The sequence below is a fragment of the Empidonax traillii genome, unplaced genomic scaffold, assembly GCF_003031625.1.
Source record: "Empidonax traillii isolate 1590-97213 ecotype Southwest subspecies unplaced genomic scaffold, ASM303162v1 scaffold172:size1107868, whole genome shotgun sequence".
NCBI lineage: Eukaryota > Metazoa > Chordata > Aves > Passeriformes > Tyrannidae > Empidonax > Empidonax traillii.
Window position 1 is genome coordinate 511,909 of NW_020955365.1, and position 16,325 is coordinate 528,233.

The following is a 16,325-nucleotide window of genomic DNA, read 5'->3' on the forward strand; positions in this document are numbered from 1 at the left end:
TTTCATTCTTCTGCCTTGCTCATGTTTGTATTTGTAAACTGGCACGAGGGATTTATTAAGTACTGTGTTAGTTTCATTAATGCTCCTGCTGTTGTTTGGCACTTCTTGTACATCACTGTAGACTTGGAAGCTTTGCTCCCCAGCAGGCACAATATTTTCTGTTTTACTTTCTGTGTGTAGTCTTCCTTTCCTTTTTTTGTGGGAACTGATAAAATATTGGCTGAGCTATCCTCCTTCTCCCAAAAGATTCTGGCTCTGACAGCATTCGTGTTCCTGTCATGCTCCAGCCTATTGGCTGCATCTGTCTTGTTTTGCTTCACTAGAATTTTGAAATACAATGACTTGTTTAATATTTGTCTAGTGGGCTGCATGCAAGTTTTAATTTTTAATCCAGAGAACTACAGTAGTGTTTTAGGAATGTGAAAATAAATAATTACTGAAATTCTTGAGATGTTGAAATTAAGAATTGACATCTACAGTAATCTTACGATAATTTAGCTTGCGTTTTGTCAGTAGTAAGAAAAGTCCATACATTTTCATATTTGGGGTAGTTAAGACTTCGTTGCCGTGCTCTTACCGTATCATATTGACATTACAACGCACTTATAATGGATGCTACATAATTGTCCCGGGCAGTTACTTATGGAGTTGGGTCAAGAATTCCTTATTTCTTTCATTCTTCATAGCTTCAGATGTTTTTCACCTCATCAAAGAACAGGCAATTTGTCTTTTGTGATGTAGCCACAGCTTTTGCATGTAGATCTCCAGTTTGATATGGGTGATGGCTATAACATGGCCTGAGTACAGTCTTCATTTGTGATAGCTGCTTTTAAAAGCATGGAAAGACACATGACCAACAATACTCACAACTCGGTGTCTAGGGAGGAAAATAGTTAAGAGTAAACCCCACAATGGCTGATCAGTCCTTTTTCAATAGGAACTAACATTTTTTAAATACTGATGTATAAGGAGGACTTGCAATTGTAGAAGATATTGATCGTCTTTTTTTTTTCTTGCATTTTTCTTTCTTGTTCAGATGCCAAAAGGCCCAATGTGGAGAAAGGTTAGCTTTCTGAAAAAGAATTGTTTGTTTTAAAAGCTAGCTGTCTATCCTCCCTCCAAAACAGACAAAGAAGAAAATACAAGATGTGCCTAAATATGTTTTGCAATGTGGCTTCAGGTTTTCTTTTACAGGGATTACGGCATGCCTTATAGAGTATATCCCAAAACTGCCAGTACAAGAGAAGCCCAAAATTCATCTTGTTTCTTAAGTAATAGGAAATCTCTTTTTGGAGGAAGGAAGTTCTGAATGGCTTCGATTTTTTTTTTTTTTTAAATTGTATGGAATACAAAATTATAATTTTCAGGATAGACTCCTAAGTAGTGTCTCTTTTCTGCAGCCACAACTTAGAAAAAGCCTTATTTATACCAAAGCATTTATTCTGAAAATTGTCAGGTTCAAGAATGCACAATATATGAAAAATATTTTCCCTCAAACATAATTAGTTGTTTTTCTACTACATCTTAGTTATTTTATGTAGTGAGCTGCTAGTCAGTTGGCAATAGTAACAGCAGCAATTAGCTGCAATTTCTTAGATAGCTGTACAGAAGCTAGGAAAATACTTTTAATTGCTGTTTAGAGATTTCATCTAAAAGCAATAAACTCTCTGGTTAAATATTAATTTAATATATAATTGAATAAACCACTTAAAATAAATATGTCTTACTTAGTGAAAATCAGATTAAAAATTTGCACAATTAGGAGGACTAGGATAGTATCTGAATTAATTAAACAAAATGGCCCTGTTTACCAGAGGTTAATGGAGTGATTCTCATTTGTACTGTGTCCTCTTGTGGTACATTAGGATCTCCTTCTGTATCTTTTTCACATTTCCAAGATATGTGTCCCTCAGGGTGGAGTTACTTTTTAAGCTTTCTCTGATGTTCAAATTGATCTTAAAAAATCCCATCTCTACTAAGATGATCTGTGCCCATATTTCCCTGAGCTACCTCACCCCAAAATCATGGATGGATCAGGGGGTTGTTGCAATTGGAGACAAGGCACAGGGACACTTACCTATTCTGAACCAGGGTGGTCATTCTTGTGTTTAAATATATCTACAGTTTAAAAACTATATGTTGATAAATGGTTTTTTATAAATGGAGAATGACAGTTCTGTAAATCCTGCTCTTAAACAAATCTTTGTGCTACCAAACATTGCCCTGCAATGGGTTTTTAAAATTATCTCTGATTCTGGAAGTTTTAATGGCCTGACAAATGAAATGAAACAGGGCATCCTTGAAAAATACAATAAATTCTTTCTATCTCAGGTGAATATTTCTGAATGAACCAATTTTTGTGATCTGGGGAAGACTGGTCTGGGGGGAAGGGCAGAGGAAAATGGAGGAGATATTCAACACTCTCTATTTTACTCTTGCACTTTTGAGGTTGTGATGTGCTAGTCTGGGAACAGAGAGAGCCACTCTGAAGACAAACTTCATCCTAAAGTGATCCTGTTTTAGGCATATAATATGAAAAATCCCTGATAACCATTAATAAACATTTCCTTTTAGATAAACAAAAGAAGTTTAAGTTAAGAATTTTAAGTTTAAAAGTTTAAGTTTAAAAGTCAAGCAAAATTCAAATAAAGAGCAAGTGTTCATAATATACCTGTTTCCAAACACATAAAGTATAGGAATGTGTGGTGATATTCTCACTGCAAAGTCAAGCAAAACTAAAATAAAAAGCAAATGCTCGTAATATACCCATTTTCAAACAAATAAAGCGCAAGAATGTGTGGTAATATTCTCACTGGAATACTGCAGGCTTATCTTGTTGCTGCTACTACAGCTGATGATTTACTTTCTCTGATGTTAAATGAGCTAAAAGCCTGCTATTGCCTCAGCCAACAGCTTTAGTGATTTACCTGGGAGTACCCAGAGTTGGGCATTTTTCCTGTGCTAAAGAACACACCACTTATACAGTGATTACTACCTTGGACAACATCTGTGCTCTTAGTTTGTACTGCCTCCAGCAGTAGACATTTTCTTGGAACACCCTCTTAGGTATGGTGAGTGTCAGACATCAAATGCTTCAGTGTCTGTGGATCCCACAGAGCAAAGATGCACACTGCTAAGTGCATGCACACATCCTCACTTTTTAGCCTTGTAACCAGACCATGGGTGGTCAGTTTTCAGCTTGTGTATCTTACCAGTACAGCAGAAAGTAGCCTTTTCCTGCCTTTTGCTTCTCAAAAATAATTTGAAAAATAAACTCACTCTTTTTTTCAAATAGGTTTTCCAATATTCAAGAGCTAAATTTGCCTTTAAAGAGTTTGTACAACCTGCAAAATTAGCAAAGAGAATGTATGAACAGGAATTCACTGGTAATTTGTTCTTGGTTGAATTTACATTAATTTGAGGCCTTTCGTCAGTTAGCTTTGCTGTGCTTTGTTATCCGTGGAAAGATAGTTTGAAGTTTCCAGTTCAGAGTCTAATTAAGAAGGCTACAAACAGTTTGAAAGTAATTAACCTTTACTGACTTTTCATGCCTCTTATGGTGTGAATGTAAGAGCAATTTTTCCACAATGACATTTTTAAAGGGACTTTAATTAAGAATCAACGGTGGCACCTTTCCTCACAGAAGTACTCTCATTATCTTCATTGGGATTTTCCTTTTGAGTAAGGACACCTCAGACAAATAAGACTTGCAGGACCAGGCTAATGGCTATAGATGTTGTGGGACAAATCACTGGCTGTATCTACCTATGCAGTAACTTCATGGGTAATAAAAATTACAGTGTATTAATCCTTACTTATTTTTTATCTTACAAACGAGGCAACAAAGAGATAAAAACCTTCTGTGAACTGTCTTATAAATCAAGTCTAAGCCCTTACTGAGCCTAAAGACAAGTTGTATTGCTCTAATGAATATTCAAATCCTTGTGCATATTGAAAATCTAACGAGGGCAGAAGAAACAGAATGGCTGAGGAAAGTGTTCCCTCTTATAGCAACAAGGGTTAAAAAACTCACTAGAAAGCCTCTGTCTCATACAGTTTATAGCTCAGTAATGTCTGAAAAATGTTTATGTGCACCTAGTTTGAAAACGTCTTCAGCTCTGGCCTCTGTGAACTGAAATTTCAAGTGTGAGATTCTTCACAGACTGAGAAAATCTTTCTATGAATTCTTTATTGGATGCTGTAGACCATGAAATAGCCTTGATAGTTATTCTGTGAATATGGATTTATCACTCACATTCAGAAATAAGCCAATCCAGAGCACAAAATTTTGGAGAAAGGAATGTCCATGGAAAGAAACGGTGGTGGTTGAAAGGGGGTAAATCCTACACTGAGCTGCCAGATTCTCACTTGACAAGAACAATTCCTCTGATTTTTGAGATAAATTGAAACTTTCCTGGCATTGGCCTAATTTATGTCAGCTTCTAACTGGGATGTTGTGACACGTAGCTACAATTACTTGAGATATTTTCAGCCTTTCAGTGCCTTTCACTCATGTTTGTCTATTTTTGTTTCCTGTGCCAGAGGTCCCTACCCCCTGGATTATGCTGATGCTGATATTTGTAAGGCTACTCTACAGACATTTTCACAGAAAATACTGACTATTTGAGTTAAGCAAATGAAAAAAAAAAAAAACCAAGATTTTTATATTCAAGAATAAGTAAGGATTATTATTATTTGAGGGTGTTATTATTTATTATTTATGACATACAATTATATCCCAAAATAATTCTATTATTTGGGAAGGGCCGGGACATCCAGAGGACTCATTTTGGCACTCCTTTTCCACCTTTGCTGAACTCTAGCATCTCTTCTTCATCCATATCTTCATGAGTAACTTTGGAAAACACTGAAGGACATGGCCTACTCTGGTCGTGGAGAGTCCTTCCTCTCCTCTCCTCTCCTCTCCTCTCCTCCTCCTGCCCTCAGATACCTTCTACTGGCACAAGACTGGGCAGGACAGAACCTCTGCAGCTCATATACTCACAGTTCTAGGATTGCTTCAGCTAGTTCTGGATTAGGCACAGTTCTTCATGGCAGTTATCATGCTGAGGTGTTTACATCTGATTCACAGCCACACGTGGTTTTTTGGTTTTGGCCATATGAGGTCAAACACAATTGCCAAGTTTACAAATGAATGAAAATGACTAAATGTTTCTTTAAACAAGTAAATTTTTTCTTTGTTTTGTTGGAGGGATTTTAAGTTTGCATAATCTTTTATTTTGGATTTGTGATTCATTAAAACAGAAGGGCCTAAATGGAAATAAAACTATGAAACAACTTCTCCAGAAAATTTGTTGAAATGGCTACCTCCACTTGCAGTATAAGATAGTCATGGTAACAGATGGGCAAAATAACCTTATATCACAAGGAGAATAGAATCATAGGATCATAGAATCAGCTGGGTTGGAAAGTACCTCTGAGATCATCAAGTCCAACCCTTGATCCACTACCACTGTGGTTACCAGACTAAGTGCCACATCCAGTCTCATCTTAAAAACCTCCAGGAATGGAGAATCCACCACTTGACACTTAGAGCAAGGTGTTCCCTGATTCCACGTTGCTAGTTTCCCAGATAAGGTGATTCAGTTTTCAGTTGAACCCTACAAGAACTCATAGCTAAGTTAGAATGACAATTACTGTGCTGTTTTGATTTTATAAATTATCTTCACGATCTTTTAAGATTCAATGCTGTCTGGGAGGTGAGATCTTAAAAAGTCAGTCAGTAAAAGAAAATCAAGGAAAGTGCAAAAATCCCTAATTGTTCATTTCTGGTTAACTACTGTCTTTTAATTTGTTTCTGCTGTTACCAAAATAGCCTAACACTGAGTTTCAGCTCCAGCTGGAAATAGTGCTGTTCTATCTGCTTCAGAGTTTGGGTTGTTTTTTTTAATATAATTTCCTTAAGCATTAAGACTTACATGATGACACTATTTCTTTTTTGTCAAAATACTTCTAATACTTATTATTTTACGTACTGGTTACTTTTAATGAAATTTGGTAAAGGTGTAGCTGCATGAAAGATTAGCACAGTCCTATCTACTTTTTGAGTAACAGCAGCTTGAAACGGAATAGCGGCCCAAAACTTGCCTGTACAGAAAAGGCTATGACCAGTGGACACCAATTGTATTTGCTGTTTGCCAGCAGCCCATGGTGGCTGGATAATATGCATAAATCAAATCACTTTCAGTAGGTACTGCAGGACACTTTGGGAATGGTAGGAATGTGGAAGGAAGCCAGAAATACAGTACTGAGTAGATTTTAGACACAAAAATGACCTGTGAGTATCTGGGGCGTAGCGGGAAAGGAGAAATGAGATAGTAACATCTAGAAAACCAGCTTTCTTTAATTCTGATGCTCTTGGAGCAACTTGTCTTTTATACTTTTACTTTGGGATTTTTTTTTACTGTCTGCCTTCAAAGTGGAACATAACAAATTTACACATTGCATTGTATTTAAAATTCAGCAGAGAATTTTGGTAATAAAGAGGGATCATGTGGAGTCCTCAAAGTTCATAAGTTGGATTCCTCACATGTTTTTTCAAATGACTGTAGAGGTGCAAATCTACATATTATTTCCCTTGGATTCATTCTGAAAAAGCAAATTTTCTTCTGGTTAATATTACCTGAGGGGAAAACTGAGCAATGTATCCAACATTGTGCAGAAGTGAAGGTGATATAAATCCATGACAAGCTCCCTATTAAGAAGATCTCTGTTAAGGTCAGATTTGTCTAGCGTGCTGTCCTTCTCTCTGACATCTCTATGATTATAACATTTTGTTGATCAGTATATTCAGTTCTGCAGCTCTTCACCAACACAGAAGAGGAAAACAACCTTGACTCCTTCCCAAAGGGTTTTTTGTTTTGGTTTGGTTTGGGTTTTGGTTTTTTTTATTGATTAATTTTCCTGGACTCAGTAAAATTCTGTCTAAACCATTGAATCTGCATTCATACATAACTGTATAAGTAGCCTCTGAAATCTAATTTTTTACTCTATTTTAGCTTCCAGGACCAAATATAGGAGTATATAATACTTTCCATTTTTAACATAGTGTTTGATTTACAGTAAGAGTGGTTTACCAAGTAGATGTTTCCATCTGACTCTTAATGGTAAAGTATAATTAAAAAGCCTGAAATATAAATCAAATGTGAATTTCTATAGCTGAGCTTACCAATGGTATGTTTTTGCAAATTTTTTGTGCAAGCATTTTATAGTTTTCTATGACTTATCTAAAAGTGATGCTTATCATGATGAATACTTAAATATCTTTAATCTTTCTTCAGACTTCTCCATGTAATTCTTTGTTAGAGAATGAATATTGTTACTGACAGTATCTCACCTGGTGAAGTGTCTCAGTCTAGTGTCTTTAACTCTCCTTGCACTTGTTCACATACTGCGGATTTTAAGTGTGCTATACAAAGTAATGGAACTAAATATTTGCCTTAAATGTGCTACTATATATTTCTGAGATGCTTTTTTTTTTTTTATTTTCATGCAGCTTCATAATACACAACAAAGATACTTTCTTCAATAATGCTACAAGAAGTAGAATTGTACACCATATCTTACAAAGGGTGAAATATGAAGAAGGGAAAAACAAAATTGGTAAGTACTGAGCAATGTGTTTTTAAACATGGGTTTTAAAAAAGAGAGGAGGAGTCTGCCTGGGCTCATAACAGACTATTTTGCTTCCTTTTCAATTGCCCCAGTTTTGAGCTGTTTACACCTCACCTACTGCTGTTGTAGGGGTTTTGCCTCTAAGATGTGATCATTTCCATGTAATTTCAGACACCTTTCACAGACACATGTTGTCTGGGATGTCATGGGATTTATCACCTCTGCAAGGGAAGACGCAGATTTAAACTGGAAATATGAACAGATTACAAGCAGTGGAGAAGCAGGATGCAGGAAAACTTTTACTCCTCCATAAACAAGTGCTTGGAAGGATGGCAAGATTTGTGCTGCTGTACATCTCAGCTAATAGGGCTTTTCCTATAGGAAGTTGTCTGCAGAAGCTCTCATATAGAGAAGACATCCTGTCTTCCATCCTTAAGAGAGAGGGAAAGTACAATATCTCTGTAGCTGCTGTAGTTCAAGCCCTCAGTGCAAAAAACCGCAGTGCATAATTGTGGCTTCACTTTCAAATAGTAAGTAGAATGGATATTTGTAGCAGCACATATGCAGGTCCAGGAGAGTGACAGAGGAGGGATGAAATACAAAACAGTGGCTGTCTTCTGTGATACAGAGCACAAGCTACTTGAGTACCACACAGGTAGTGTGGGATGCCAAATGTAGAGGCAATCCCCGTAAAAGTCTGCAGCCTATTTCATTTCCCTGCTGTCTAAACCTCACCTTTCCTGAAGAGGATGAGAAATACCTCAGAATTTAACTTTTTTCTTTCTTTCTCAGCCCCTGGGATGAGGGCATCAATAGCTTAAGCAGAGCAGTCATTGCGTCTAGTACACACACTTGCAGTCCCTGCCTACCTCAAGATCCCAATCTCCCTCACATATCAACTTATGTTATACCTATAGTGAATACAACCTTGCAGTGATCATTGGGCAGAGCAAAGCCCAGCTTGGCTGTACAGATTTTGCTTTTCTGCTAGAGACATTACGAGAAAGCATATTCTGCCAGGCAACTACTGATGCTACCACTGAAAGTGGTAATCATATTGAATTAATATGTCTCATTGCTGTGTTCTTGCTGCTATCAGTCCTCTGTGAATTAGGAGAGGAATCAAGACTTTATCCCTCTTGGTCAATAGGGTTCAAATGCCATCAGGTTGTTAGTCTCAGTATTTTCTTTTGCATTGCTGGTAACTCTTCAACCTTATTTTGGTGAGTTTTCAACTGAAAAGCACCCATATCTCAGCAAACATTATTATTTAAGGCTCTCACTAAAGAGGGAAAAAGCCTGAGTGAGTGAGGTGTACGATTACTTCATGTTTGTTTTCTGATCTTGTAGTGCTGCAGCCTGTCTTCTTCCTGTTCTGTTTGTCCAGCAGCTTTCATAAGACATAAATAGAACATATTTTAGAAAGTTGTTATCATATGGAAATTCAGAGTTTCAGTTGCTTTAGTGGGCTGCAGTTTAAAAACGTTAAGATCTTCCCTGAAGTTTTCAGCTCCTAAGATATGCAGCTTTTCATCTAAATAGCTTTCCTAGACCATATTTTAAGAGGTCAAACTTCAATCCTGCTGCGAGATTTCCGATTTCACTGAAGTTACACTAAAGGTGGATATGGAAAATGAATCTTTAAACCTCTAGCATAATACATGGTAGATTCTGATTAATATTTGAACAAGTTTTTGCTGGTATTATATCTTAGTTATCAAAATCTATAAAAGAATAATTTTTCTACATGTTTCTTATACTGTCGATGGACTTCAATCTTCATTTAGCCAGTTATTATGGAAATGTGTTTCGTCTTTTACCTACCATTTTTTCTCCTCCTATTGGTAAATAATTGAATACTTTTGACTCTTAGGTCTGAATCGATTGCTCAGTAATGGCTCCTATGAAGCTGCATTTCCTCTTCATGAGGTATTTTTCTCACTTTGTTTTTATTTGTTTGTTTGTTTTTTAAACAGACATTTTGCACAAATTTAATCCTAATTCTATAAACATTTCTTTTCAATCTTATTAATGTTATTACTCTCTTACATTCCATGTCTACCTCTAACATACCTCCCATTTAGCAATGCTTTTTCCTTGAGAAAAAAACTGGCAGGAGTTTCTTGTAGAAAGATATGAGTAAGTAGAGTTGTTCTGGATCTATTCTGTAAAAAGTATTTGAGTTGATAAATCAGTATATTTTCAGAGGGTAAAAAATATCATGCTCTGTTTTGGGGTGGGTTTTTTTTGAGATTCTGCAGTTTACAGTCTTTGACTTGAATACTATTTATCGTAAATTTCTTAGGAAAAATAATCTCAAATCTTAGTGAAGTCAGATGGTATATTTTTTTAATGTCATGTTTAGCTTTCAGAGTATAAATATGGAGTTTACATATATTGTGTTATCCATACTGATAGTAAGAGAGATTTCATAAATATTCTTTTTTTGCTGCTGTTGTTCATTAATGTCCAGATTTGTATTTTAGGGAAGTTACAGAAGTAAGAATTCGATAAAAACCCATGGGGCAGAAAACCACAGACACTTGCTCTATGAGTGCTGGGCTTCCTGGGGAGTGTGGTATAAATACCAGCCTCTGGATCTTGTAAGGTAGGACTTACCTACTTTTACTTTGTCACATTGTAGGTGCTTTGAGAATAGGTTATTTCGCTTCTGACAAAACTGTGAAGAGCTCAATTAATCCATGTGATTTTTAAAATCTGATCCTGAGGACATGGAGCTCCATTTAGTTCATTGTGCCATACATCCAAAGAAATATCTATACAGGAATTTGTAGGAGGGCCCAAAAGTGAAGGGAGTTTCCTTCTAGAGTTTCCTGATGTCATAACTTCTAACGAACAGTTTGCAAAATATTTGAGAGAAAAATATGAAGAGAGAAATCTGTGGAGGCTGGATATACTTGATAAAATATATATCTACCAGAGGAGTTCTTCATCCTCAGAGCATGGCTTTGGTGAAAAACAGGCTCTCATTGACTAAAACTTCTTTTTCCGAAAATGCAACCACAGAATAGGTCCTGGATGAAGTTTCTCCATGCTTAGAAATGGCACAGAGCAGAGCTTACTGTCACTGAGTGTACTACTGCGTTCAGCAACACTAGCGGTGCCTTCTCTGTGCCACCGCTCTTCAACTCAGACCAGCTACATCATCACTGTCCAGATTTGTATTCATTTTGGAAGTAGTCTACAAATTAAAATACACTGAAAAAGCTGAAATGTGATTCCAAATTCTTACATCCCTTTTAAATAACCTTTTCAAATAGGCTTTGATGCACTAATAGAGGATTACATATTTTTTATGCATATATAGGGAGCCAAAGCCTTTACTGATCATATTGGCAGAAGTATTATTGGGTATTAAAGGGATTCTTCTACTTGAAGAAAGAAATATGGAGCTACAACGGCCTATTAATAAAGTCTTCAGATGTACCAGGACTACTAAAGACATTGATGCAATGGCTGTCAGGAAGGGTCATCCAGGGCATGCAGTCAGGCCAGCATATTAATTTCCCCTTTTGTAAGTCCTGTATCTGATAGAAACCTTTGCTTTTACTTATTCTCAAAATTGTTTCCAGATGAAAGATTTGTAGACGGTGGCCCTCAAGATAGACAGTGTTGCTGATTAAGGCTATATAAAACCTATCCATTTCATGAAACACAGGGTTTTCAATTTCTATGCATAAAAAGTTCACAGAGAAATACAAAAAAAGTTTTACCGAGTCATGTAATTTTTTTAATGCTTTACAAAATAATGTATTAGACCTCATAATTTAGTCCTAAAAGCTTCTTATTTCTTTTTTAATACATTGAGCTCATAAATAGAAATAGAGAATTTCTGTCAAATTACATAATGAAATTTCTGATTTATGGAGGAGCCAACAATTATACTAAAGGGGTTTTTTTTGCTTGTAATTCTCTGGTATACAATAAGGTATTAATATCACCATATAAAAAACTTATCTCTGTAGTGTTTTTTAATGATTTGTCCACTGTGGTCAAGGCTACTGTTCTTCATCAACATTTCTTTTCTCGTGAAAATGCTGTTGAGGCAACATCTTGTGTTTGGATTAATTTGCTGATCTGGTATCTGAAAGGGGCTTTTAAGTATGGCAGTAATAGTAACAGAATGAGCAAAGTTAGAAACATTCTAACATTCTAAGTTCCGGAGCTTGATAGCAGCCTTCTTGAATAGCTTGGGTTTAAAATTTAAGATTTTTCAAGAAGCTTTAGATTTTCATCTAACAGTTTTTCCAAATCTACTTTACAATAAATAAAAAAAAAAAAAGGCAATTGAAAGAGCAGACCCACTAGCTGAGGCCATGAGTGTACTGTCATTGTTCAGAGTACGTGTTTAGCCAAAGAAGAGAGGGTCAGGGGGAGTTTTGAGGTTCCCTGAGCACTGACAGCAGCCCGAGTCTTGCAAGTCATCAAACTCAGCAGGGTTCAAGGTTGCAGCCCCAGCACAGCTTGCCATTTGCTGCTGGAACACATCCACAGCTGTGATGAATTCACTGAAGGAGGGGTGACAAGAAAGGGAAGGGAATTCCTTTTTCTTCTCACTTCACAGATGCTGGATTACTCCAATTTCCTTAGCTCCTGCCAAGTCTTCGAATCCTCTGAAAATTCAGCAGGAGTTAAGGAAATGCAAGTAATCCAGCATCCGTGAATGAATTTTTCATGTCTACTGCCACTCCCAGCAGTTCACATGTCTATTGAGCTGGAGATTTTTTCTTGAAGAACTGAAAACACCAGCAAGACCAGCAAGTTGTTCATTTCACTTGGCAACATCTCAGCAGGCATACTTTAAACAGAAGGGGTTTTTTCAGTACCAGTTCTACAGCAGCAGTAACTTCTTTTTTTCCCTCATAACAACAGCTATGTGGTGCTGTGCTTGAAGGGTACAGTGTTGTCATCTGTACAAAAGGAGTGGATGGATTTTGATTCTTCCACAGACACCTGGCCAGAACTTACGCCTCCAGTTGACATTATGCTTTAGAAAGGCTAAGGAGTAAATTAGATGTAGAATAGTATAATTATCACATTACTAGATATGATATTTCTACCTCAAAGTCAAGTTGCCACAATGGTAAGCAAAATTTTTCATACTTCTGTGCTATTTTATTTTCCTTAGATGTTAAAATGAGGTTTCCATCTCCTGTGCTGTCCATGTGGTGAATCTCAGATTTCATTTAATCTCCTGAGCTGGCTGTTATGGAGGTACTAGTCACTAGAAATAAACGAGAAAAAGAAATTGAGGGGAATTGCATGATCTTGTTTTCACTCTTCTTTGAAACATGTGGCAATATGAAGAAACAGACTTGGCATAATTTGCAAAGCCACTCTTATTAATCAACAGATGTAGTACTATGATTTTAATTATACTTCTCTTGGAATTTAGTATTCATGATTAGATTACGAGAATATTTTAAGACCCTTAGAACTGATAATAATTGGAAAGAAACAAAATTTATTGTATTTATATGCTCTGAGACCATGTAAATCAGTGGAAACAGTTGCAGTGATTCCTGGGGGCTTTAGATCAGCCCCTTCACACTTCTGTGTATAGCTGCTTCCCTCTAGATTGTGCACAAATTTCTCCTGCTGCTGCTTGTGCATGTTATTTACAGGACAAAAAGGGAGGAAGAAAACTATATTTTAAAGTGATTGTAAAGCTACCAAAATGAACCTGAAAACACAACTAATGCCTCAGTAACTTGAATTTTGATCCATGTTTACATTAAATGTCTTGATCTCAAGCTAACCACTCCCTTTCAATTTCCTGTCAAGCCTTTCTCCGCACCTAATTGCTCCTCACATGACAGCTTCATATGTCCAAAACACTTGCTGGAGATCTCTAGTTTCTGTGATGTAGAAAATTCTGTACTGGATTTCATTCTGACCTGCAAAAGGGTTAATGAAAATAGATAGGTTCTTGGCCTGAGCCCAAACCTGTTTATTTCTAGATCCATGACTTCCTTCCAAGCATCCTGAAAGCAAAATATTCTATAATGAAGGTCATTGACCACAGAATAATCCAACATCACATTCCATAAGTCTGAAATTAGACTTTGAAGCTTAATATTATCATTATTATATTAATATTATTATTATATTATCAAAAATGTGCCTTACTGATAAATACTAAGATTGAAATCTTGGCCCAGTTAAGTCATAGTTCTACCATTGGAATGGGGTGAGAGGATAGACAGTTCACCATTAAGGGAAGCAGTATAGATGGGCTAGTGTACAGGCTAGCATACAACTGAGAAACTGACATTATTTTCTTATTATTAGTTTAAAGGTCAGTATATATAGGAATAGGAGAGATGGATTATTCTATTAGGTGCTTGGGTGTTTTTCCGGTGTCTTTTCTTTTTCGATTAGTTATTGAGAAAATACGGGGTTTTTTCTGTCCTCATTAATAATCTGAAAAATCGGATAGTAATAAATTAGGAAAGTTACAAGAATGCAAGAATGTTGGAAAAGAAGAATGCTGGAAAAGTTCGAAGAGGCCTTCAAATAGGCAGAGTGAAATTTAGGTGTAAGTAATTCACAATGATGCACTCTAGAAAAAAATCTCCGGAATTCTTCCTCTACATTGCTGAGCTCTGGTCCAAAGAGAATTGCCATCACTTCGGGAAGCTGTATGAAATTTCTGTTCTTTATATAGTGACAGAGAAGAAACAAAGAGCTAGTTATTCATGCAAATGTTTGGGGCATATTGAAGGGAAAGAACAGCAAAGATATCTCTAAACCATTTACACCTCCTAAGGGTCATGAAGGTCCAGGCTAGCTGAATTACATGTTGAAATAAATGTGGAACGGCTCTGAACATGGCATTTACAAAGGTCTCCAAAGACCTTCTTACTGCCATAGTTTGTTTCTATAGCACTTAACACAGTGGTATCTGAGAAGAGACTAAAAGGAAAAATATGCTAACGATGGGGCCAAAAGACCTGCAGTATTAACTTGATCCTGATGGAAATTACAGTAGTACAACCTGTGGAGTACCAGCTGTATTGCAAAGGGCAATAGTGGAACATCAAGGCTGTTTGTCCACATTTAAACCAATATGTATCAAAGTAATGTCAACATCCTTCACTCATTTTTCAAACCAGGCTCAGATGCCTTTTCCTTACTTTGCAGAGATGGGTTACTCCCCATCATGGCCATTCTTCTTTATGCACAAACTGAACCTTCCTTGAGTGTTCATCTAGTATTAAGCTGTTTGATCCTTAGATCAAGTAGAATGGTATGATTTGCACCATTAGACTGAAGGGCTCAACAGGATAGAAGATGAATTTTGTCATGAGTATTTGTCAGCTAGGGCTTTGGAACGAGGAAGCACTCATCTTTGAGTGTAGGGAATGAAATAAAAAAATAAAGCTTGATGAAGGTCAAGTTTATTTCACTATTTTGAACTATGTACGTGGAGAAAAAGAAGTCATAAATATTCAGTAGAAGTAAGCTCATAATGTGAGCTTTCTTTTTCAGAGGAGCAGGCACAGCTTGACATCCTAAGTGTCAGGAAAACAATTAGGCCAAAGGTTTCAATAATGTTCTAAAGTCAGGGCTCAAAAAGCAGTTTCCAGTGTGTTTTTTTACAATCAGATCTGCTGCCCTTGTCAGAACTGAGCATGTTATGGTTAGCTTATCCTCTCTTTAGCCCATAAATTTGAATCTCTGTGGAAAGGCAGAAGAATAAAAACAACATGACGATATTTGGCTTCTTACACAGAGCTGGTAAACTCAAATGAAAACAGTCATAGAGGTCAGTCTCACTCAACAGACTATGAGCTCAGCCCACACAGCTATTTCTCACACTAGAAATTTTTAATAACCATTTGAAAGCTGTTATTTTTGTACAGTCAAGACCAGGTGCCCTCATCTCCAGTGTACCCAGCTCTAGAACCGTCACAGGTCTCTCCACTCTCACTGCAAAAGTTTGGCCGAAGATGTTTTCTGGTAGCATAGAGGAGCCAGCAGTACTGACTCCATTTGTCTCTGAAGAGATCAGAAGTTGCATCACTAGCGAGAAAGTGTGTTTTCAGCAGCAGGTATTTTCCAGTTTGGTGGATATGCAAGTTTAAGTTGTCCTCAATGTCTCTGAAACACAAGCGTACTATCTTGCTTTCATTCTTTAAAACTAATCTTGCAAATAATATCCTAAAATCTCAGCCTACTGCGCACAAGGCATCAGACACAGAGCAATACATGAACCTGCTCCTATGCTGGTGAGTTCAGCAGGTTTTTTGTGTGCTTGATGTTTAACACATAAATAAAGGTTGGGGGAGGGGGAAGGAAAAGTGCTGAAGAACGTGTGGTAAAAAGAAGTTTTCTGACCACTTTGCTGCTAGTTTTTCAGCAAGGTATCTAATAAATTAGGATTAATTCAGACTACTTTCCTCAAATCAATGCAAAATTATGAACCTCACTTGCACTTCACTTTCTACCTGTGGTAGAATCACTAAGCTAGTTTTCCAGGAACTGATCTAAGACAAGAAACAATCAAATGAAAATAAATTGTATTGAAGAATTAACTCTGGTTAATTAATTTCTCATCTCAAATAATTTTTGCTGTTATACCAGCATACTGATTTCAGTGAAATTATTTAGGTAGTACACTTACATGGCTAAAAGGCAAAGCAAATCATCAATTTCCCACATAAAAA

The 16,325-nt window shown here is 36.7% G+C and overlaps 1 protein-coding gene across 9 annotated transcripts in view; it reads left to right on the forward strand.

The window, feature by feature from the left end:
- ANO4 (anoctamin 4) overlaps nt 1-16,325 on the forward strand; it is a 171,789-nt gene that overhangs the window by 112,139 nt on the left and 43,325 nt on the right. For all 9 annotated transcript variants that reach the window (XM_027885760.1, XM_027885759.1, XM_027885763.1 and 6 more), the window contains 3 exons: nt 7,517-7,623; nt 9,509-9,564; nt 10,122-10,243. In XM_027885760.1, the coding sequence (XP_027741561.1) occupies nt 7,517-7,623; nt 9,509-9,564; nt 10,122-10,243 (285 nt within the window). The remainder of the gene's footprint in view (nt 1-7,516; nt 7,624-9,508; nt 9,565-10,121; nt 10,244-16,325) is intronic.